This window comes from Osmia bicornis, chromosome 9 (assembly GCF_907164935.1).
Source record: "Osmia bicornis bicornis chromosome 9, iOsmBic2.1, whole genome shotgun sequence".
Lineage (NCBI taxonomy): Eukaryota > Metazoa > Arthropoda > Insecta > Hymenoptera > Megachilidae > Osmia > Osmia bicornis.
The window spans coordinates 2842561-2867837 of NC_060224.1; the positions used below are offsets into that span (position 1 = coordinate 2842561).

The 25277-nt window shown below is 36.3% G+C and overlaps 5 protein-coding genes across 11 annotated transcripts in view; 2 read left to right on the forward strand and 3 right to left on the reverse strand.

The window, feature by feature from the left end:
• The window catches only part of LOC114872113 (PH and SEC7 domain-containing protein), a 34564-nt gene extending 22375 nt beyond the window's left edge, over positions 1-12189 (reverse strand). The window contains exon 1 of the mRNA XM_029178921.2: positions 11436-12189. Within this exon, the coding sequence (XP_029034754.2) occupies positions 11436-11570 (135 nt within the window). The 5' untranslated portion in view covers positions 11571-12189. The remainder of the gene's footprint in view (positions 1-11435) is intronic.
• A 528-nt stretch (positions 12190-12717) lies between these two features.
• LOC114872127 (CDGSH iron-sulfur domain-containing protein 2 homolog) lies at positions 12718-14133 on the forward strand. Its single transcript, XM_029178962.2, has 4 exons — positions 12718-12841; positions 13019-13110; positions 13328-13444; positions 13674-14133. The coding sequence occupies exons 1-4, from the start codon at positions 12745-12747 to the stop codon at positions 13761-13763; spliced, it is 396 nt and encodes a 131-aa protein (XP_029034795.1). The 5' UTR covers positions 12718-12744; the 3' UTR covers positions 13764-14133.
• A 62-nt stretch (positions 14134-14195) lies between these two features.
• LOC114872123 (uncharacterized protein DDB_G0285917-like) lies at positions 14196-19586 on the reverse strand. Of its 3 annotated transcripts, none has more exons than XM_029178948.2 (8): positions 19497-19586; positions 16512-16683; positions 16118-16264; positions 15578-15781; positions 15288-15503; positions 14955-15207; positions 14810-14882; positions 14196-14745 (listed from the first exon to the last, which is right to left on the reverse strand). In XM_029178948.2, the coding sequence occupies exons 2-8, from the start codon at positions 16555-16557 to the stop codon at positions 14740-14742; spliced, it is 945 nt and encodes a 314-aa protein (XP_029034781.2). In that variant the 5' UTR covers positions 16558-16683; positions 19497-19586; the 3' UTR covers positions 14196-14739. The 3 variants fall into 3 exon arrangements, with proteins under 3 accessions (XP_029034781.2, XP_029034779.2, XP_029034778.2); XM_029178946.2 differs by lacking the exon at positions 19497-19586 and adding an exon at positions 18575-18779; XM_029178945.2 differs by lacking the exon at positions 19497-19586 and adding an exon at positions 18008-18779.
• Positions 19587-19717: 131 nt separating this feature from the next.
• On the forward strand, positions 19718-25276 carry LOC114872125 (DNA excision repair protein ERCC-1). Of its 4 annotated transcripts, none has more exons than XM_029178952.2 (6): positions 19718-19804; positions 24092-24216; positions 24292-24401; positions 24463-24657; positions 24724-24909; positions 24986-25276. In XM_029178952.2, exons 2-6 carry the CDS (start codon positions 24153-24155, stop codon positions 25178-25180), a joined length of 750 nt encoding a protein of 249 aa, XP_029034785.1. In that variant the 5' UTR covers positions 19718-19804; positions 24092-24152; the 3' UTR covers positions 25181-25276. The 4 variants fall into 4 exon arrangements, with proteins under 4 accessions (XP_029034785.1, XP_029034786.1, XP_046143062.1 ...); XM_029178953.2 differs by lacking the exon at positions 19718-19804 and adding an exon at positions 23890-23979; XM_046287106.1 differs by lacking the exon at positions 19718-19804 and adding an exon at positions 23948-24032.
• On the reverse strand, positions 20924-23709 carry LOC114872117 (STAM-binding protein-like A). Of its 2 annotated transcripts, none has more exons than XM_029178934.2 (8): positions 23552-23709; positions 23351-23449; positions 23047-23268; positions 22796-22978; positions 22414-22720; positions 22216-22328; positions 22036-22138; positions 20924-21960 (listed from the first exon to the last, which is right to left on the reverse strand). In XM_029178934.2, exons 1-8 carry the CDS (start codon positions 23692-23694, stop codon positions 21895-21897), a joined length of 1236 nt encoding a protein of 411 aa, XP_029034767.1. In that variant the 5' UTR covers positions 23695-23709; the 3' UTR covers positions 20924-21894. The 2 variants fall into 2 exon arrangements, 1 of the variants encoding a protein (XP_029034767.1); XR_003788713.2 differs by having other exon boundaries at positions 21868-21960; positions 22036-22133.
• Position 25277: the final 1 nt, after the last annotated feature.

Below are 25277 nucleotides of genomic sequence, written 5' to 3' on the forward strand. Positions count from 1 at the left end.
ATCACAAGCGAAGAATGGCGGTCGTTGTCGAGGATGCCTCGATATACCTTTCGAAGGGGTGGCGAACACGGCGAGGGTTGAAATCCGTGAATCTTTTTGTGAGACAGTGTCGAAAAAGCTTGAACCGTCGGTACCATTCAGAGCCACTTTCTTCAATGGTCTTACACGGCTGTAGATACTCCTCTTCAAGAGCATTCCGTGCCCTTTATTCGGCGACAAACGTCCCCGGAAAGTTTGTAAACACGTTAACACCGTCGGTTCCAGGGAGGAAATTCGACTTGCGTATTTACACCCTGGTCACCTCGTTTCATCCTTTGAAAGTATGGCTGGCCAGGGAGGGTTTCGCTCGTTTATCCGGCGAATTATTCGACCTGGAGAACATCGACGACAGCAGGGTGCATTTAACCAACATGGCGATACAGTTAAAGATTCAGGGGGATGATAAGAAGGAGGAGTTGAAGAAGGGTTGCAAATGGGCCTTGATCAAAGTTAGAGAATATTTAACAGCTCGCCATGGGGTGGCTGATGTTGAGATATTATTTCAACAAATTGCTGGTTAGTTTTCTTTCTTTTTACCCAGAGGTTTTACAAAGATTTAATTATTTCTGTAAAAAATCAATAGGCGTGATAATGGCCAGTTTATTAGCAGTGCAGCCGGTAATAATGCAAGGAAAGAATTCATTCGAATTGTACGGCTACGATATATTGCTCGACGAAGCTTTAACTCCTTGGTTGCTCGAGGTGAACGCTTCACCGGCTCTGACCGGCACGGACAGCGAAGATTATCGGCTGAAGTTTGATCTGCTCGACGACACGTTGAACATACTCGACTTCGAGGGTCGTTTCACCGGCCTGGAGACGAGAATCGGTGGATTCGATCTACTCTGGAGCGACGGACCTGTCTGGACCACTTGTCCTAATCCTGCTATCTGCGGAGAACCACCTAACGATCTCGGGAAGCTCAATATTTTCCTTGGGGCTAAGAACGATCGCGTTCACCAGCTACGTCAGCTGTTGGATTACTTGAACGGGAAACGAAACAGGGCTCAGAGTTGTCGTAGAAGGAGAATAACTTGATCCACGAATTAAGAAGCGAGGACAGGGCCGTCGTAACAATAATGCGCCCCTGTTCGGAAGAAAATACACGGAAGGGGAAGCGGATTTCAATTAATAAACAATTAAAAATTCAAATAACCTATATAAACAAAAAACGAAAGTAATTTATTATGTGCATAACTTAAGGAAAATTGGTCAAACTGGACCTGGACGAGAAAATTTAACGGCATTTCTATTGATAAAACTGGACCAATCGAAATTTCGCTTTTTTTCCTGTACGATTTAATTTCATTGTAGCCTACGTGGCAACAGCCGACCGTGGTAGCAGCTGGTTGAAACTAATGAGCACGAATTCGCTCAGCACCGTGCACCTCCTGCATAAGTGTATGCATATTCATATACAGCCTGCGCACACGTGCACCGTGATGCATGTGTATGCACGTGTATGCCATAATGCACGGACTGCAATTCGTTCCACTTCCGTGAACCTAATTTTTCCGATGTACGACGTACATTTCAGATATATTTACCTCGATAATCTTACACGATCTCGAATAGAGGAAATTTGATGTTATCGTTAGAGATTAGGACATTTGTTTAACTTAGAATAAGGTGAATTAGAAATGATCATCCGTGTTTGAGGATTTTCTTGCTAATTCGTGCACTCTTCGCGAATGATCTCGCGTTAGTTGAAACGAGAAAAAGAACCGTCGAGAGGAAGAAGAAACGGTATTTTCAAGCGTCGTTTCTTCGCGAGAGACCCTGTCGACCCGGAAAATTTTTCGTTCACCGAGCCTCTCGAGGACCGAACTTACTAAATTCGTAACAAAAAGCGTGCCATCGTGCGAAAAGAATCCGGTACTCTCGCTTTTACGCGACGAGGCATTTTCCTTCTGCTCGTTTTTCGCCTCCCTTTCGAGGCCCGACTAAATTTAGCGAAAGAACCGTATAACTTCGCGAGTGCACTCGTATTATCCTGATTCTCCAACTGGCAACACCGAGTAAACCTCGTTAAAACGTTACTTCATGATTGTCATTTCCTCTACGCTTCGAATGAACCTCATCATCCCCTTCACGGATCTTTTTTTTCTATTTCTCTTTTCAAATGAAATTAACCTTACAAATGTCCCGGAAATTTTCAAAAGGAGGCTAATAATCTTAATTGCATTAGATTCAATAGCAATTTTGAACTTCTGAAAATCCTAATTTCTTATCATGCCAAGAACGCGACTGTCCTACGAATTTTTAAAGGTGCGAAAAACAGCCTAATCACTCTCTTTGAACATCGCCATAGGGTACGATCAAATTCGTTTCGTCCGCCCCCACCCTTTGCGAGGAAGGTTCACCTTAATGTCCTTAACCCATTTCCCGCCAACGCGTTACGCTAATACAACATAATGGTTTAGCTTCCTCACCCTCTCCTATAAGCGATTTGAAAATTCAAATAGAAACCAAGCCTTAATTATCTTCAAACCTTTCAGGCTAACAAGGAATGCTCCCGAATCGGAAAATTAAAAAAATTATGAAACTTTGTGAATTTCCCGATTCGGGATCGTTTCTTGTAAAAACTCTGAAAATTGTTTAACGAAAAACTTGAGCAGAAAGTTTTAGTTTCTTCGAAGTTCCAAGGGTATTGGTTCGTAGTTGAGGTAACTAAGATTAGCTTGCACCCCTCGGAGCAATCGATTCTTATCGATGAGAATCGAGAAGGCTCGAGGTTGCTAAGACGCCAGACGACGCCGAGGAGACCGGTTATCATCGTACGATGTTCCTCAGGTGGCAAAGTACCCTCCATCTGCCAGACCCTTCTACGGATAGAAGTATAAATCGGCTTGGATAGTCGGAATCGATGCTCTACTTTGGATAAGAAAATAAAGCGACCGAGATCAAAGTGCAACGATGAGGAGGCGGCAATACTTTCGGTGGAAGCATTTCTGAAATCCTTAGGCATGGAATAATTCAACAGGAAGCGATTTATGTGAACGTAAATCAATAGACCGTTGCAGAGAACCGTATTTCCTCGCGAATATTCAACAATATTTAATTAATTTTGATAATCATGCAGAATAGGGTTAATCTCACGATAGAAGGTTGATTGTAATTTAATTTTTCATCGTGGGTAGAGTTTATTCAGCTGAATAAATCAAATACTTTCCAATTAATGAAAATAAGTTGTCTCGTATGAAAATGAAAAATAAATATTTGCTCGATGGTTAAACTGAAATTTCATTACTTTCTGCAACGGTTGTACGAATGAAATGAAGTTAATTGAGGAAGGTATGAATACATTTGTGATTTCACCGTAAATGGAAACATTCTGCTTTTTCTACGATCCTCGGGCGATTTTTTTAGGGCAAGAGAAAAGGTTGTCGCGAAGTCCGTAAATGGCGTTATATTCCGACCCAAATTGGAATCGATTCAACTCTCGTAAAGCAGCCATCGAGCTAACGCGAAAAGAAGGGCTGAAGATTCGAATTTATGTGGCTGTCAGGTCAATCGTTTTTCCAACCCACGCCGACGGGCAGGTTTCTTTCTTTTCGTTGAATCATCGAGGATCGGAGGCATTTTTCAGATTCTCTTACGATTGTCTCATAAACGATCCGCTTATCCTATCTTTTCTCTTACGATTATCCGACTCGTTTGATAAGCATTCCTTTACGTAACTTGAGGTATTTCGTAACATGTAAGTAGGTGTATCTAATTGCATGTACGGAATTATTCATTTAAATTTAAATTTAATTGAAATTTCGAACAAATTCTCCGGCCACGATAACTTGGAAATTGCTGTGCAATCAAATGCTATTCAATTATCAAAACAGGCTATTAACATCTTGAATTGTTCCAGGAAACGTGGATAAATTCAAACATAATTGGGTGTACGTTAAACAGAGTTTAAGCCATTGTATATCATAATTTGTCTCGTTTATTCTGAATAAATAAATAGATCAATAAATTCAATGATCTTGTGAAAATGAATTAATAATAATAATAATTTTCTATCGCACTCAGTAGAATATTTAAAATTATTACATATTCTGTTTCCAAGTGCTATTACTAGAGAAAATTCCTGAAATTATTCAAAATATTCACATCTATCATAGAATTTAATTAAACCTTCCACCTCTATAATATGTAGCCCATCGTATCCTTCGCATTGTTCCAATTTCTCTGTTGTAATAAAATGAAATATCGTCTAATTCAATTTAAGCCTTTTTATCCCGTGTTTGCTTCGATTTTCATTCATTAACATTGATTAACATCGAAATCCGTTTGAAACAATAGCTCCAATCAGTACGAACGATAATTCAATGGCGCGTTCTTAAATTTGTTTCAACAGAAGCATTCTTCCTGGCTGAATTGTTATTCTCGAAATTATAATACCCTACATGATTCCGCGCACGATAACGTGGAGCATTGTAAACACACTTATTAGACGTACTGTTTCGCTAAACGTTTGTATAACACGCGGTATAATAGCTGTTGGTTCATTGGCGTCGGCAAACACATCATTCAACGATATCGGGACCGTGGTTTCGTAACTATAAACCACAAACAACTAGACATTTTCTTCAAACTTTCAGCTTTAATTTGATATATTACACATACTTTTTCGCGATACTTTTGTGTCATAAAATCATGCCAGACATTGATGGAAAAAAGAAACACGCGCTTTTCTACCGGTATTAATTCCATCAGACTCTTTGCCTTCTCGATAATTTAATCCAACAATTTCAGGCTCGAAAGACACTGTTAAACATCCATCAGACTTGCTCCTTAAGTACAGTCGACGGTGTTGTTTTTCACTAAGAAAGTATCTTCGAACTTTCATAGCATAAACATCGACGCGAACTTGTGCTTTCCCATTTTCCCTCCGGCAAGCTAAGCACCCCGGGTATTTACTCGAAAAATACAACCCTGAATAACATTCGCGCGATATACAGAGAGGCAAAAGTGAGTAGACACTGTTCAAAATGGAATACCTCGGTTAAAATTGGACTAAACAACTTGAAATTTTTTGAGAAGCTATAAAAATCATTAAAATATGTATTTTCATCGTTTTAAAAAATTACAATTTGTTGAAGTCGTGAAAAAAACAGTGAATGGTCATTTTTCAAATTAATTTTTATAGCTTCTCAAAAAACCTGAAATTATTTACTCCAATTTTAACCGTGGTATTCTATTTTGAATAGTGCCTACTCACTTTTGCCTCTCACTGTACCTGCAAGAACCTGGCGCGCCCATTTTCCCGTGGTAAGCTAAGAGCTTTTGTCCTAAGGAAACACCGACCCTCGACAAAATTAATATTATCTGTTAACAATACTCTATCGCGTACTCTATCGATCTTATCGAACATCTAATCACCTTGTTTACGTATAAATCGGAAGAATTTTATATACGATATTATCTTGAGATCACAGGTGTTGCTGAATAAAAGGCAGAGTAGGTATCGAGTAATTTATGAACGGTATCGAAGGTGATAGGGGAACAGAAAGTATATCGAGGCCCTATTTCAACAGTTAAGAGTTAATAAGGAAGGCACGGCACACTTTATTCCCGCTATATGAGCAGAAAGTGTGGCATCGCTGGAAAATGTTTTTCCGATAGCAAACTTAGGATATTTCCTCGTAAATCTACGGGATCAAAATTGAAATACTGCAGGTGCGTTCTATATTTTTCTATTTCAGGATTTCCAGTTCGTTAAAAGAAAATATCTGAAATGCTTAATAATTCCTGGGTCCATTTTTACCGAGGTAGTAACTCGCTAATTTTAATTTAAGGCCATAAATTCTTGAAAAATAAAACGGTAGCCAGCTTCGATAAGAAATTACATTCACCGAATCAAAGACCTTTTATTTATTTACAAACGCTTTCCTTAAAAAAGAACCGTGCCTCGTAACAGGTTAAGGAACCCAAGATTTAACGGTTTCACGGTGAAACGAAATCGGAAAAATGCCGCGAACGTTGCTATCGTATCGAATGCCGTTCCTATTCACGCTGCCGTAGATAAGACGATATTTATTTCACTTGAGCAAGCTGTATACAGAGTCTCTCAAAATAGATGTACAGCATGAGAACATTGCAGGGAAATAAATCGAAAAGTCCTTTACCGTTTCACAATCCGAAGCTCCGTTTCCGAGATAGGAGAAATTAAAGATGGGACACCCGACTTCCGGGGTGCTCTGCATAAACTTTGTGCAACCAAGTAAACAGCTTATGTCATCATGGTCATTCTAAATCTTCCTGATGATGCAACAAACTCCACTGTAAATAATCCCTTGTTGCTCGCTTGGTAAGGTTTAAATAGGCCACCCCGGAAGTTGAGGATTCAATATTCAAACGCTCTTATCTTGAAAAGGAAGCATCAGATAGTAAAATAATAAAGGACTTTTCGATTTCCTTTGGTACAAAGACAGATATTCTATCTTTGATTACAATTTCTGCCCGGAAAATAGGAAATATTCAATCCTGAATCCTCCACTTCCGGGGTGCCGGGTATTATTCAACCTCTCGTAACTCGGAAACGGAGACTCGGATTGAAAAGCAGTAAAGGACCTTTTCGACGTATTTTATTACACAGAATTTATAGATCGTATCGCGTAGATCTACTTTGAGACATACTGTGCGTTTCGAGGTCTGTTACGCTCGTCACGCTCAGAATGCAGAGCAAACGCGTCCCGTTGCGTTTTTCAAATGTCGTTTGCTTGTTATTCACTCCGGTCTCGTGCCAAACCGGCAACGAGAAAGGTGGAGGAACGAGAGGGTAAGAAACAGAACAGCTATGTTTTGTTTCCTCTCTTTCTGTCGTATAAACAACCCCTTTCGACCGTTCCTCGAGATCGTTCCGTGCCTTCGGGGCGAAAAAGCAGTTTACACAAAGAGTGCAGAAGCAACGGGTGAACCGACGAAACAGCACGCTTTCGAGGATTTCAATCCACGACCTATCGTTTCCTCGACTATTTTCTTCGCCGCTTCCCTCGTGTCTCGAGGAAAATTTATTAGAACGAGAAAATACTCGTTTGCGGGAAATGGTAGAGACATTAAGCGTGCTTTCTCAACGCGTTATTTGACCCCGGTAAGTAGAATTCCTTAACGTGGCGTTTAAATGGCCCGAGTTACTGCTATTACTTGAATTTCTCATTAAAACCTCGTGTTAATAACCTAAATATTCACGGTTTTATAACCTGGGTACACGCGCACCCTAAGCGTTCCATTTAACAACTCAATTTTTATTCTTTCTTTACTTATTTTTCTTTTCACTTTGATTCAGAAATTTATAATTTATCAGAAACGTAACGTTACGATCTTACTTTTTAATAGTAGAACGTTGGAATTCTGGGCTCACGGTGCTACACCTAAATCGTTAAACAAGTAACTGCACGCAAAATGGGCCATTACCTACATGCTTTACTGTTCCTCTCTCTCTCTCTCTCTCTCTTTCTCTTCGTGGATAAACGTGTTATTTTTAGCCCGCAAAGCACTTACTTCGCCAACAACTTTGCAAATCTTTACCGAGGTGAACACAAAGAAGCTCACAGCCACCATTTTCGTTATTTTTATAGAGAGCCAACCGTTTTATCACTCTGTACAAAGTAAACCACTTAAACCATTAAAAGTGACAAATTACAATCTTAAGTGCCATTGAAGAGGCTGATGAAAGTTGATTCGGATTAATTTAACCAATTCAAGGCGGATGCCGCACCTGGTGCGTCTTATACTGTTTATCTAACGAAACCAACGACGCACCAGATGCGTCTTGAATTAATATCTACAATGGTCGTATGTTATAATATAAAAATGATATAATCAGGAAAAGTAACTCTACTTAAATTTCACAAAAAAAAAAGAAACCTCCTCAATTAATCTTCACGAATTACATAACTTAAAAGTGAGTTGTAACCGAGTTCGCACAATGATTCAGTGACTTTCATCCGTGTAACGTTTGGAAAGTCGGCTTTTGACCGCGGCCCTTTTAGCGAAATAAGAATATCTCTGGCTCGCTGGCCATTGACCCCTTTCTCGACGAGCGGACAAGAGGAAACGCGGATTCGGGAAACGGCTACGGGAGGGAAGTTGGTCACGAAGGGAAAGAAGCGTAGAGAAATGGAAGTGAAACGAGCCGGTGGCACGCCGGCTATCCGTGCTAATGAAATGCAAGTTACGAGAACCCATTAAGAACGCACCCGGCGAATTCTCCTTCTGTCGCATTCTCGCATGTGCTCGCGCCTTCGATTCGCGAGAGAATACAGGAAACGCCCTTGGACGTAAACCGGGAAAAGTCGGCCTTTCTTTTCTTCCAAATAGGCAAACGAACCGTTGGAAAGCCCGTTAACCGTGTTTCCAGGTATACGCTTTTGGTTTTTGATATTTATTTTAGAAATGCAGCAGCTATTTTAAGAACGACCCGTTATAAAATGTTACGCTTAACGCTCTACTTTCGATCCCGATCGATTTAGATCGTATTACTAGGTGGAAATTCCGCGGAAATTAATACGTCAGATAGGAACCGCATCGTGTAAGATAGCATTGATGCAACATCAGTCTGGTATTGCAGAAACAACGGATAAATGGCAAGCCGTCTCAGATTCGATTTCGCAGCTCGTCTGGCGCAACGACTGTATCTAATATATATAAGAAAAAAAATTGAATTTAACCCTTGACCCACTTTATTGCTCCCTATTGTAAATAAGTACACTATACGAGTAGTGTGATAGAAATGATTCCGGTTTGTACATACCGGGTGGTATACATTGGAGGGTCGTTCTGACCCAGATACAAAGATAGAATATTACTTATAGAAGCTATGGGGAAAAAAGAAATGTATTTACTCATGAAAGTGAAATTTTTAATTATCGCCATGCTATACGACCCAAAATACTCGTTTTGCAATCCCATCAGTCATCTTCAACTTGTCTTCTTCTTTTTCGAGCGTTAGTCACGAAGATCACGGAGATTACGAGAGCGCACCCACGCCCGAGGGCTTTAATTATCGCAACGAAGGGGTGCATTCGTCTTATGGTTATCAAGGAGGTGCAATCGATCGATAAATTGAAGAAATTCGACGACGCGCGGTTCAACTAATTGCTGGGTTCGCGTGCTTAAACCGGCAAGAAACTGCAAGTTCTTCTGTTCGTTATCACGCAACGCTATTGCATAACCTTTTCCCGTCGGCCAATTATTAAAACGGGCTAATCGAGAAATCGTCGTGACGGAAAGAGAAAAAGAGCAAAGGAGACACCGCAAACGAGAGTACACTTGAATCAGACCGTATTTGGCTTGATCCTTTTCGATTGGGTGTATGATTATTTTAATGCAACATTCAAATTGCGCGCGCAAATCGATCGAAATCGATCGAGGTTCGAGTGATTTCAAATTGACCACGTGAGTCAGAATAAAATAAAAATCTAATGTTGAATGAAAAATAATTAAAACTGAATATAATTTGTCTTAATAATCTTCTAAATAAAACATTTAAATCATTTAAACTGCTGTATGTCGTTTTGACACCGATTTCAGCAATTTTGTGGAAAATAGAAAAAACAATTTTAGAAATCCAATCTCACTCCATGCAGCCCGTTGGGAACAATACAAAATGTATTACGCGTTCTTTGTACCAGTCGAACAATGAATCTTGAGTGGCTACCGATACAGTGACCTAACCTGCTTTCAAGAACCACGATGCTGCCATATTAATTAAAAGGAAATAACGTAGTACTTACACCGAATTTTCGTCCTTAGTGGTAAGATTAAACAGAATAAATTGAACCGAGCGATAACGTGTCTTGAAAATACAGGCGAAGAATATACCGAACGGGTTACATGCGACTGTTAATTATGCAAAACTATAATCACGGATCTAGCTTTATCTTGTTAATGCCGTGGTAATATATCGTGAGCTACAATGTAATTCATACTCTCGTGTAAAAGCAAAAATGTATGTTCGTAAAATAAACTCGAGTAAGTGACCTAACCTATTTCATCCGGCATAAGAAGAAGGATAAACTTACTAGCAAGAACTTGAAACGAGTGTTGTTAATTATTCGAGTTAATCAATTAGCATAATAAAATCTTGAAAAGGTGGAAAGTTAAGGGGAGAAAAAGGGATGATGCATACAATGACACATTGCAATCACGCGTAATAACTGGCCGCTCCTTTGTTGCGCGCATTCTTCTCGCGAATGACAGTTATGCAGGACACAAAAAGTTATGCGCATGCGCGGTGAGTAGTTTTTAACACACTCGCTTTGATTAGTTGGCTCTGGCACGTTCCAAACATAAGGAAACCTATGCGTACCCGAGAAAGATAACCTACAAATACATCTAACAGATAATTAATCTAGATATTATAAACAACACTTTGAATAAATTATTCGATGATCGGTAAAAGACGTAACAGTTAATAACCTTTAAGTGTTTTCTTCAACCGTTCATACTGGTCCATACGATGGTTAATATAATCTATCTCTCATCCGCTATTTGAAATTCTCATCATTTTCACGACCAGTATCAAAAACCAGTTCCTACAAAGCAATCGATCTATTCTGCGCTAAAACCGCCGGTAGAGGGGAGAGAGGGTTCAATTTGGAAGATTACGAGGTACCGCGAAAAGAAAAATTGGCAATCGCGTTACAACGCGCTTGCGTAAAACAAGAAAAAGAATTTCAATCGCTCGAAATCGACGTATCGAACGTTCGTTAATCCAACAATAAAATACAAAGGTGAAGAACACTACTAGTTTATAAACAAGAATAATGATACTAGTGTAGTATAGGATTCGCAGATGGCAACGATACGTAAACAAGCGTAACCGTAAAGTTGTATGAATGTACGAAAGTACTGTCTCCTCGATTCAAATTTTCCACCTCGTATGATCGTCGAGAAGGGGTACGTTCCCCAGGAAACAGGAAAGAGAAAAAGACAGAGATAGAGAAAAAAGGAAAGGAGAGAGCAGACGAACAGAGGGACCGACCGACAGGCTGGAATGTGGCCGTTAAACCGATCCCACCCAGCCAATCAGCATCCCTGTACCGTCGACGTTAAAAACGAGTGGTGTACATATACATATACAGAAGAAGCACTAGCACAACTCGGAAAGTGTGAGAATAAAAAGTAATCAGAGGTCAAGAAACAGACGGGGGCGACAGAGGGTGCTCGCGATAATAACACGGGTCGATATACACCGGGCGTTATTTTGAGGCTCGTGCATTCGCAGGATTCTCAACGAACCACGTATCGTATACGATAACATAAATATACATGTATATATACAGAGTTGCTCTTTCTAACGCTACCTTTGACCGTCCTCGAACTTCTGGTACCAAGCGATACTTGCAAGCGTGACGTATATTATAAAAGAAAAATACGATCGAAGCTGTACTCACCTTGCCGCTCGTCGCTGCCGGCGAATTCTCGACGATGTCGTAGATGACGTGCGGTAAACCCGCGGTACCGAGGAGCGAGAACCCAAATCCGGATGAGTCGCCGCGGTTCAGGGTGACCACCAGCTCCTCAGCCATGTTTCAAGCACATTGATCACCTCACTGTCATTTGACGCACCTTTTACGAAACCCGCACACCGTTCACTAGGATTATCATCCGGCTAACCCGTGTTTATTCGTCTTTCTCTCTCCGTTTTCGAACACCGTGTGTCACTAGTCAACGTTCTACGTGCCTGCCTGGCACACGCATGCACACCCACACAACCGAGTGGAAGCAAGGGGCCCCTTTCGCGAACACTTTTCGCACTGCACCGCGCGATACAACTGCTCTATCTCCCTTCCTTTTCCCTCTTTTTTTTTCCTTCGCCTTCCTCTTCTTCTTCTTCTTCTTCTGCTTTCGTGGTCTTCTCTTTACGTCGATGCCACGAACCTCGAATTATTCACTGCACGTTAACCACGGTGTGTAGCAGCGATATCTGAACGATACGTAGAAACGCCACTCCTGCGCTTTTCGTGATACCGCCTCGAAAACGCGCGCACTTCGTACCTGTGCCTGCGCGAACCGCGGCGGCGTCGCGGTAACCGACGACGTATCCTTGCGGACGACGCAGCCACCTCCTCCCTGCCCGGCGAACGCCTCGCGACTGGATGGCGCCACTTACAAGACATCGCTCGGACCCCACCGGTCCTTCACCTTTACTACTACGCTAGTCCAAATCTGCCGGCAACAATGCAATTGGAAATATACAAATTAAAAAATGCATAGCAATACTGTAAAAAATTATGCAGTTATTAATATTTCTATAATAAAAATTATATAACAATATTTTAACGATTAGAAACGATATATGCATTTAAAATTTTTGTATATAGTGTTTAGAATGCATCATAGATAAGTATACTTTTTTAATATTAAAAACTAAAAATTAATAAAAGAAATGGATATTTTATGTGTAATAAGAAATAATATTGTGTTAAAAAACTTTGGTATAGAACAGTATGTAATTGATAGTTTTTCATTTAAAGTTATAATCATTTTCTAATCAGTAATAACTACAACAAATAATAATATTTATCATATTTCTTATCTTACACGTGACCATGTAAATGTACATACCTGTGTGTGTTAATTTCAAACTTTCTCCCACGATTTGGAAATGCTAATCGATTCTTGGAATATATAAAATTCAAAGTGGTTTTCGTTCGAAACACTTTAGTTCCCTGCTTGACTAGATCAGTAGTAACTGCGAACATGGAGCCAGTCTCACATCTCGTTAAAGTGTCCATTCCTAATTATTTAGCTGGATTACCTATTCCGGATTCTATAGGAGGATGGTTTCGACTTGGAAGTAAGAAATAAATTAAACATTTTACTTGTAATATATTCAATAGCTGACGACAGTTATGTTAAATAATTTTTAAAGATAAAGTTTAAAGCATGACACTGCAAATTGATACAGTACCGCTTTCTACGGAGGAATGTTATGCATACTATGAGATTACAATAATTCTGTGTTTTTATTTAGTACGAGACTGGTTCGCTTTGGTTCCACCGACTGCGATGTTAGCTGGCATCGGTTATATGTCCTATAAAGCATTTTGTCCTTTAGCTAGAGGAGTAAGTATTCCATGTACCTGTTACAAAATCATCAAGGCCGCTAAGATAGGATATTACGATAGATTTTTACTTTTTTTTCTCCGTTCATTACATAACGTTGTTGATTCAAATTCTTATCCGATGATTATTGCCTTCCTTTCACAAATTTAACATAGCTATTAATTTTGAATAAATTTTTGAAAGATGCATTAAATAAATGTGCAAATCATATTTTCAGGGATGCGGACGTGTAAATCATTGTATTAAAAAAGATGTAAATAAGGTGGTAGACTCTATTGATGTAGAAGATATAACTGAAAAAGCTGTATTTTGTCGTTGTTGGAAATCTGAAAATGTAAGTTCAATAATTTCTTATTTTTAATATACCTAACATTATGATTTTAAATTGATCTTTTAACTGACCTACATTAACTGTATCCAAGAATAAGATCATCAGACACGTGTTATGCAACCATATGGTCCTGTGAATATTAGCTGTATTTATATACAGTGGAAATAATAATAAAGTGATACATTTAAGTATTGTAATAATTAATCATGAATAAAAATGTTGTTCTTTTCAGTGGCCATACTGTGATGGCTCTCATGGACGTCATAATGAACAAACAAACGATAATGTGGGACCTCTTGTAGTTACAAAAAAGAAAGATTAATGGGTGATGAGCATTATAAAACTGTAATTGTATACTTGCCAGATACAGTGTCATTAATAACCAAGAACAAATATTTCTGCCACCAGCATTGTAGATATTTCATAGGAAACAAAAATATACAAAAAATATTAATGTAGATAAATGTTGAAAACCATAAAGAGAATAATATATAAAGCAGGATGCAAAATACATGTTTGTTACTTATAACTATTTTTTAAAATGTGATTTAACAAAGATATGAATAAATATATCGTTGCGAAAATGATTTTCATCAATAACCGAGTATGTTGTGATATACGAAATGTATGTAATCGATATTACTTTTTATATGCATAATTTTTATGAATAATTAATATAATTCCTTGGAAAAGTGTACTTTATTATTTTATCTTAATTAGACTTATTTACATACTAAAATAAAAACAGTTTGAATAAAAAAATAATCCATCGATTTATTTAACTAGTGATATTTACATATGTTTTATATGTAGGTAATACAAAGGCAGAAAAAAAAAATGAAAAACAAACATCATACACATTTTCAACAATTCTGAATACTATAAAACAATAAGAAATATGGATTTACTAACGTCATTCTAGCACCCATATTGCTTTCTGTAATGTTAAATTAATACTTATAGTAATAGTACTAGTAATTTATTCAACGATCTGCGCATTATAATTATGAAAAAATATAAATAACAGCACATTAATGCTATATTAATTTCTACAGGAGGAGGGGAAAAACGACCGATAGCTTGAAAAGACCGGGTGTATACATAATGCATATAAAACAATTACATTACAAGAAATGTATAACATTATCCAAATAGATTTGGTTTGTTGACTGTCAGACGCGATGCATGTCCTTAGTATCACAGATCAATGAATCTTTAATAGTTATAGCTTATATAAACCTTGACCGGCCGTGGATCAATTACTTCTTCTTCCTACGCGGGTTATGACTCTTTTAGAATCACAGCTATAACAGTATAAATTAATATTAAACGACATGTTATAATTTAAGTGACCTCTAACGTACTTACTTCAAAATGACGCAAATCATTAGTATCAAATTCTAGTTCGTTCACGAGTAACTCCCGGTGACCGTATCGATATCTAAAAGAAATTATTTAATAAAAGCAACCGTCTGCGTGAAATAATAAATTTATCATTGAATTTTATACTGACTCAATATATCGTCTCCAGATGATCATGCCAATGTATACAGTCGCGATTGCTACAGCGAAACTTATGGCGGTAACTAGCGCTATGAGTCCTGAGGGCATAGGTTTATTATTATCCGTATCACTCGACTTCACAGCTCCAATAACATCTTTGGATTGTGTATCTATAGCTGTGCTATCTGTCTGTAGAGGTGCTACTGAACTAACCGGGGCTTCACTTGTATTGGTATCCTGCTTTGAAGTGGTACCTGAAACTTCTGTAGCACCAAACGTATATATGTTATTTTAAATTAACCACATTCTTATATAAATTACCAAACCAAAAATATTTCTTTACCCGATTCATTGGTAGGAATAGGATGATTTGGTTCCGTGGATACAACGTCGTAAGATATTTTATCTGTGGTTTCTGAATGATTTAATGGCACAACAGTTTCCAGGGTTTTCTTCCCATTTTCTTTTTCATTGCTCTCTTGAGAAGTAACTTTCGTTACCCGAGATTCGGTGCTCGCTTCAGTCTTATTGTTTGCAGCAATTGTGGTACTTGGGGACTCTTTAAAAAATAAACATGATTTAATCTTCGTGCAGGGTATTATCTTTGATTTATCAACGTTCTTAGCCGCATACCTGTTGTGTTTGAGTTTTGTTCAATAATTGCATCGTCGTCTGGTGGAGTAACATTGCAATAAATCATATCTGTTACTTCCTTTGTTGTATTACAATCATGTTTTCCATCCTCGATAGTTTTCTTCGCATTGGGCGGTGACTCTTTTGCAGGGCCCCCCAAGGGCTCCCGTAAGACCGGTAAATCCTTAATTGACGATTTTGCGTCTAAGAATGCAAATCTAAATTAGTTATACAAGCTTTAATGTTAATTTTATAAATTTTATTTCAGTTTCTTTTTTTATGTCATATATGTGAAGGGGCCCGCCTCGGACCCCCGAAATCTCAGGGCCGGCCCTGCTCTTTTGTCGAGCTCTTCAAAGGCATCAAGCTTCCGGTTCCATTTAGACTTCCTGTATATTTAAAAAAATGACGAAACATTCGATGCATTCCCACGGTAATCATACTGATCGATACGCGCAAAGAATATTGACTCTCTATGCCCTTGAAGTACGAACGGGGAGTTGAGGCGAACCCAAAGGATCAAAGCATTAAAAAATTCACCCTTTTTATCCTCCACCGTGTTCTTCGAGGATACGATCGTGTTATTAACATTGTTATTTAAATCAACGGTGGCGTTATTTCCTTTGGTAACATCATGGTTATCGCCATTGTCGTGTCCTTTTTGCACCACAGGACATACTCTGCCATCTGTCAGTATTAATAATTATTAAAATTATTTTTAAAATAATTTTTCTGAACGTAAAAATAAAACGTATCGACGAAAATAATTTTAAAAACAGTCGCTTTGGAAATTCACTTTGTATACTTTTCCATGAATCCACAGTTGGTTTTCTTGTTGAAAAATCAGACAATAGGTTTATCTAAGTATTTAATCACGTTTAAGTGCACGTTTATTTTATCTCCGATAATAAATATTCATGGACTTCCACCTTACCAAACATCGAAACCACTAATACAACAATCAATGGCCATTGAAACATCTTCCTTCGCTTCTTTCTATCTTTCCTCGCGACAGAAATCCGCCGAACCTTTTCGAAATTCTGCACACGTATCTTTCTTTCAATTATTATCACTTCGCACTTCTATCGCGCAGCGAAATATCAATTCTGAAATCAAGATCATAATTATCAATTTTAGTACTCCCCACCATTTACTGCTTTTATCTGTTATCTTAGATAAACTAGGCAAATGATAAATACACTTGCAATTGTACCTTGCTGATTCAATATAATCGACGATTAAATAATTTATACATATCATTAATGTAGATTATCTGATTTTTCAATCAGATAATTAATGTGATCACTAATTTTATTTATATTCCGTTCAATGAAGGTAGAAATTCCGTTATGTTTAAAATTTGAATTTCTGCCTAACATTTGAAAAACAGTGTAGATGGCACTGTTTTTCATTCAACAAGTATGGCGGTCTTTGAGCGTGGGTGAAGTTGAAATGTAAAGATTAAATGCAAACAACGAGTTCTATTTTTAAAAAGAGGTAAAAAATGAAACGATTGATTATTCCACCGTAATTCAAACTTGACACCTATCGTTTGTTGAACTGGTAATGTATCAATCAAGCTATTTGATTATTATTTAAGTTTTTCGTTTTAAGTTCGCAACCAAGATGGCCGCCATCCACAGGTAATTCGAATTTGTGTTTATTCAAAGTAAAAGCGTTCACAATTTAGTAATTTCTTACTAAACTCTTTTTTAATACTTTTTTTTTAAAACATCTCAATTTACAAGAATGCACAGGTATCAGGTTTCTGTGAAAACGGTTGTCGATGTTCTTACAGGAAACACTGGTTGAGCTTTTTCTGAAGATCCAACAATTACTAGTCAAGAAAGATGATTACTTTAGCAGGAATTCACGTACCATTGACACGGCATGCATTTTTGTGAAACCTCATTCGTAATGCGGTAAGAAATTTGTATAATTACCAGATATGCATACACGCTCATTACTACAATAACATGACATGCGAGAAGCACTTAAATAATAATTTGAACAATTCCTATGATAAATTTCAAATGCAAAAAGAAAAAGAAAATGAAAATCTTCTAAAACAAAAAAGAAAATTAATTAATTATTCATATTACTTTTATATAAATTTTTTTTTTCTTTCTGAGATATGTTTTACATTTCACTGAATACAAAGATCACCATAATTGCGCACGGAATTATCCGATGATTATCACGTTAGTTTTTATCATACCTGTTAAATGATCAAGGCAACAAAACAGGTAAGATGCACGAGTATCTTTCATGGAATTACATTCAAGTGAAACGTTTACATTTTGCAGGTGCAGTTATTTTGTCAATTTTAAATAAAGGAAGATATGCAAGATCCTGGTCGACGATGAATCGATGTAAATCGAAGAATTAACCTAATTCTTAACGTATAATACACGCTCTAAAAGTGCATACCTTCGTCGAACGTGAAAGTAGAATGTTCCACTTTTTCTCTATTTGTGTAACCGTTTCGATGAAGAATCGCTATGCATTTAGCATAGAGACCGGGAAACGGAGACAAGGTGTTAAGAGTTGAAAAACTATCGTCGGATGATGCGTCACGTGCGAAGTCACGGTTTTACCACGATTGCACCGATATTCCACGTGATTACAGCATCCCAGGATTAATTGCATTACAATTAATCCCAATTCTCTCTTCAGGGTAAGAGAAAAATATTCGTGCACAAAAAAAATATTGTCTCACTTGCCGTTCACTTTTGAACTTTCAGCTACGTTTATGCGCTACTCGGTGAAACGATCGCGTACCACATTTCTTGTGCATTTCTTTGACGCACGAGTTTTTAGAAATAAACACCGCTCCCGATCGATCACCAGCAATTACACAATCGTCACCGCGACGGTAGGTGCGCAAAGAGAATGATCACATTTGAGGAAATTTAGATTTTACCAATGAATCAGTGGAATAACCATGAAATTCAATTTAACGCGTCACCAGAAGTTACACTTTTCAGGTATCGTTACCTTATAGACACTGTTGAAATATTTACGCAATGCTATTTCAGGTAGCGTTTTTCTTTTAATAATAGAACGCAGATTTTCAGCGAACGGATTATTCAATAACTCTTGACGCTGCGAACACGTGCTACAGTATATTGGACGCTGTGCAAAACGCAAATGATTTTGAAATAAAACAAAACGTAGGAACGAACGAACCGTCAGTTGTTTCTTCCCTTGAGAGCAACAGCACACTGCGCGTTCCACGCGCTTTCAAGTGGTATATGGTATAGTAAGAAGCGACGAAGAGAGGGCTAGAAAAACGGGCGGCATTTACAGAGGCAACGCGAAACAAAGTGAACAAGTTTTCAATGTAATTCGTTGGTAGCCACTTATCGGTTGACTTATGTGAAATATCGTTTGCATAAGCGTTATAATCTTACAGATAAAGAAGTTTTAACAATTACTCAGAACAATCAAGTCAGAGTTAGAATCAATATTTGAAAAACCATTTCGTTTCAGGTTGAATGGTAACATATTCCCGGACTGTTTTTAAAGACGGCTTTGAATCGTATTCAATCTACAACGTTGATCGAAGCAAGAACAAAGTAAACGCTTTTTGAAGTATAAGGAGAACATGAACGCTCGAATCATTTCTGTTCCTACTGGCTTCCTGCTTTCCTGTAACATCTACGATGACAATTTAAATTGTAGTTCAACTCGACTAATGAAATTGTTGATACAAATGCAAATCACAGATGCAATCGTTAGTTATTGAATCCTGTCGGTTAACGATAAGCGTAATTTGACGACTGTTGTGAAGTTAAGTATAGCAATATTATCCAGTAGCTTACGGAACTGTTTCATATATCGCTAAATACTAATTTCATTGTGTTTTCAATTTTACTAAAAAAAATTTAAAATTTTTCAGCCGCTGTAAATTGCTTACCATCGAAGTACCGAGTTTCTGGTATCGTTCAATTAACGCGGCATTTCGTTACATCATTTGTGGGCCTTCGATGAACGCGCGACGATTAAGATAATCACAGATTAATTCTTATTCATTTTGAAGCGCACTGCTTGGCTACATTCTTGGAATAAAATCACGTATGCTGAAATTCCCGCTGGCTTGTACCTGATCAATATCGAATGGCAAAAACCGGTAACGAGATTAAAGGCAACGTAACAGGAGGCAACGCACACGTCACAGGCGTTTTACCTTGTGACTTTTAATACGTCATCGAATACATTTGAAAGGTAGGAGACTAGTATATCTGTTCATATTTGCATTTCGTTTACTTTCTCCGTGAACTGATTAAACTGTACATTTTTTAAGATTTTCTAGTTGTACAGTATGTTAGATGCTTCTGTGTGTTATACCTGTGAATTCAGTTACCAAATTGTTTCGTTACTTCACTCTAAATATCCTAATCAAAATGCTGCATAAACGTTATTTCAGGGAACGCGAATTGATCCGTGAGACCTTTTCTTTTCTTATGCTAAGCACGGGAACGATACGATCAAGAATACAAGATAAAAGCGGATGCTGCTGACATCATCCGCTTTTTGAATGGAATTCATGTTTCTAGTGTTGGTTAAAAGCGATATCACTTTTAGCACGGCATAAATTTTTATCCTAATATTGCGACAAGTATTAAACTTTGTATCACGAGTTTTCAGCACAGTGTCATATTTTGAAATAGAGGCTTTCGTTGTTGCATATTTCAATAATTAGTATTTGGTAATCATTAAATGTTAATGAACGAAAAAGCAACGAATAAGGAAGACGTAGCGAAAGTTGCGTGGCCGAAGGATCGTGTATAAAGAGAATGCTTACGCGTACCGTGATTTATGCTTGCCCAGCAAGCGCTGAAACGAAGAACACATAAGCCGTCACGTAAAAATAGATTGACCCTGCCGTCGATAAAACCCTGCAAAGCGCGAAACCCTTCAACGAAGGTAATTCGATATACGCGAGGAGAGGTGAATGGCGAGAAGCATTCTCACGAGGTACTCGCCTAGTACTTACAATGGATTCTCTTTTGAATTCCGTGCAGTGGGCTTGAATAGTTTCGTCTTTTTTTAATTCTTTGTAAACGATTCCAGTTTTATTATACTCTCACGAGTGAATAATGCTTTTGAACGGAATGATTTCGTACGGTGTACGATATAATAATAATCACAGAAAAAGAAATATTTGTAATATAAATAACAAATGATTTTTATGATAAATTAATCGATGATTTTATTCATTCTTTATAAATCATTCGCCAACACATGTATTCATTTACTAATAATAATTATAGCATTCAGGTGTATCATTGCTTTTGTACGAATCTAGATCAGCCAATGTTGTAATAAATTATTTTTCGGACGTTTAATATTTAAAATGTTTTTAATTACAACGAAAGCTGATTATTACATATTAAATCGTAGAAAGTTACTATTAAGATTTTAAGAACACACATACAAAATATTGCACATTTAAGACAAACATGATCCTGTAAAGGAACGCGCTTGAATGAATTTCTAAATCTACAAAAGCTGCATCAGGTACCTACTGGTAAAAACCTTTTACATGGGTATTAACACACAGCATCTAATTGTACCGTACAATTTGAAAGTACAGCATTATACTGAAAAGAAGACACAACAAAGCATCACATAAGTTGATACACTAATTCTGGAATATCAATCAATTTCACAAAAAGCTTTGTTTATTAAGTTATGACTAGCATAATAGGTCAATGCATTTATTGATTCCTTAATTACGATTTTACGTAATGAAACGGTCTTATTGAATGAATGTGCAGTGTCTACAATCGTTGATTGGACATACTTCATGTAATCAGCATGACGTTATGAACACTATTATCTTTCTTCATGAAAGGCACGTAAATGTATAGACAGATTTTACACTCCACCACATTTATACAAATTTTTTGATTGAACTTGTATCTTTATTTTCTATCTCGAGGTGTAGCGTATTAACTGAATCGATAAGAAATTTACGATAATTACTAGATATATTTAAATACTGAATAGTTTTATTTGTAATTAACAAACTTTTTTCTATGAAATCATTATATTGATATAATTTTAAACACACAGTTCTAGTTAGAAATGCAGCTAATTGTTTAAATGCTCTGTCAGAAAAATATTGAACACTTCAGAAATGTTAAATTACATTTACTTTTTTGCATTCACGTGATATTTAAGCAAAAGTATTTGTAATCTTTTACTGTTTTCGCTTAATTTTTTGCATTGCACAGTTACATGTACAATTTCCTGTTCAAGGTATACATATGTATGTATACACATATGTATATGCATGTTTCCGAAAGATGTCATTTTCTTCTTAAGTCCACTACTTCTAAGGCTGCATTTACATCTAATTTACAGTGCTTTGCTTTCTGAAAATAAAGTATTTCTCAATGTATACAACAAATAATACATATGCGTATTATATTTATCTAGATAATAATTACCGTGTACAACGGTGGTTCAGTCGGGTGGGGATGAAACCCTGTTTCTCTACAATTAGCAATAAAATCTAATCCATATTCTGGAGTTAAAATAAAAAGTCCTGTCCTAAGACAAAAGGGAACATAGAGATAAATTTTATTAGCTAGAGTAAATGCTACTTCAAATTTATATTTTCAACTCACTCGTCATATTTTGGTGCACAAACAATGGCTATTGCTTCTGCCATCATAAGTTGATATGAACAATGTGTATGAAGATCAACACTAGACAGAAATGCAGTCTGCGTTGGATGCGTCTGTGAAGTACAATTATCTTTTCTATAGTCATATTCTCTTAACTTCAACTTTCTGCATTTTTTAAGTAATAGAGTAGTTACATACGTGTATCCAACCAAGAGTTATTAAGTTATGTTGATCCTGGTAATCGAATATATCTTCTTCGTTATGTGTTAGACAGGAATCTGGAGACCCAGTTTGTTCAGGAATTAATAAATGCGTAACTACTAATTTATTTCGTTCTAATTTGCCTGCTAGAATACCACAGGTTTCCTTATTATTTGCGGTATTAGCGAAAGCCAACAAGAGAAAATTACGCATTAATTTAGTTGGCAACACGACATCACGTAAAGTAAAACTATCGCTCATAAGCATCGAAGGCTTTGTTGAACGATCTATAGTAGGCATTTTTCTGAAAAATATAAATTTTATAATTTTATGTTTTTCATAAAATTCTATAAAAACTGAATAATTTTTTTATACTGACTTTCCCTTGGATATATCAGCACTAACTGCTGCTTTATCGAGACTTAATGATTTTGGTAGACTAGGAACTACTTTAAGTTTATTTTCTTCAGGAGATGATAGAATTGTACTCATAGCAGCTTTTGCTGCTTTAACAGCTGCCAATGCAGCTTGTTTGTTCTTTCTTTCCTCCTCTTCTTTCAACCTAAACGAATAATTCATGTAAATACTAACTAAGTATTATACAACAATATCTAAAATATTATATATTACTTTTCCAGTTCCTCTTGTTTTAATCTTTCTTTCTCAATTCTTTCTCTTTCCTTTACATCTGCTAAGTATTTATTTAATTCTACTTGGTATTGCTCTAATAATTGTTTCTTTAGCTCTTCAGCTTTAGGAATTACTTTACGTAAAGTTTCTTGATTCTGTTCCTTGTCTTTTATTGGTACTGTATGATGTTGTGGATGACTTCTTATTTTCTCAACAAAAATCCTGTTGCAACAGATACCTTTATAAAATTCACGAAATTACTTTGTATTAAGTACTGCATAGAGAAATTGGAAATATATCTTACGTTATGAATTTAACATACAAAAAGTATGCATATTCAAGACCATTTTCTTTCATGTACATGTCTGCCATTCTAATCATCTCTACACCAGAACGATAATACCTGAGAATAAAAGAAACATATGATATTAAGATTGTCAGTTGATATAATAATAGGAAGTTTTATGATAGAAATTGATATATTATTTTGACAAAAGTTGAATACCTGTGTGGTCGAATGTTACGGTCTATTTCTACATTGGAAGCATGATCAGAAAGAGACTTTAAACGTGTTCGAGGATCTGTTATACCAACATCCTTCCAAGGAGGATGTTTCATGACTTTAGTTTCTGACTTTTCCTTGTTCATTAAAAAGTTTAGGTTATGACTTAAGTATATATTAATTTTCAGTTACATTTACTGCTATTGATTTGTGTAAACTTTAAAATACACATGAATATTTATTCCATTTTAGCCATAACATGCTTTCAAAAATATATATAATAAAAATAACAAGGCACTTGATTATAAAAATGTGTCAAGTTAATGTGTCATCAGATGTTGTCAATTGTCAGTGTTACCAATAGAAATATAAAAAGTACTACTACTTTTGGAATATTTACTGATAGTAGAGTTTTTATTATTGCTGATTAGGTAAATTAGATAAAGGATTATAACAAAAAATCACAAATAGTATGCATGGAAATGTATGTATGTATGTATATATATATATATGATGTTATATATAATGATTGATCATTTGCAGTTTCCTGTATAACTTGTGTGATTGGAGAATCAGTAATCAGGGATTTAAAAATATAGATACAATGGAAGAAGAAAATGATAATGATGTTTCTCCTCCTAAACAATCAAAAATTGATTCTTTCCCATGTGAGTTACATATTAATATATGACTATGTTAATACTTATATGCACTAGCAATCAAAATATTAATATTTTATACAGCTGCATCTACCGAATTAAAGAAATCTGAATTTTTTAAAGAAGAAATGCCTGGACCTTCCAGGACTAAGGGTCCTTCAAAGTTTAATACAGTTATAGTCAATTTCAAACAGGTATGTTAATAAGAGTCTTTGTATTTTTAATAATATTTTACAAATAGCAATTGTTTTTTAGAAAGGCAATCCATTGTTGAAATATATAACAAATGTTCCTTGGGAGTACTCAGAAATTATACCAGACTATGTAATGGGAAAAACTAGTTGTGCTCTCTTCTTATCAATACGGTACCATCAACTTAATCCAGACTATATCCATGAACGTCTGAAATCTTTGGGAAGCATGTATAATCTGAGAGTGCTTTTGGTTCAGGTTATTTTTATCATTTTTATTATGTTGTAATTGTTTAACAAGAATTTATATATATTGAAAAAATAGGTAGATGTGGCAGATCCTCACCATGCTTTGAAACATCTAACAAGGGTTTGTATTCTTGCTGATTTGACATTAATGTTAGCATGGAATGCAGAAGATGCTGGAAGAATTATTGAAACATACAAGATTTATGAGAATAAACCACCTGATGCAATTATGGAACGTAGTGATTCAGCACCATATCAGAAGGTATACATGTAGTACATTTTTAAAAATATTCAGGATATTTTTTTATTAATTGAAGAATTTTTTTGTAATTTTTCAGTTGGTTAATGCTTTGACAACAATAAGATCAGTTAATAAAACAGATGCTACAACTTTGTTATCAACTTTTGGTACTTTAAGTAATTTGATAAAAACACAACCAAATACATTGGCTCTTTGTCCAGGTATTGGAATACAGAAGGCAGAACGAATTCATAAGGTATTACATGAACAATTTTTACGTTCTTCAAAATAAGTAAATTAACTATAAATAGCATTAATAATGTACATAAAATAATATTTAAAAACGATATTTTTTATGAGATAGATCTCACTGTATTGTAAATACAACT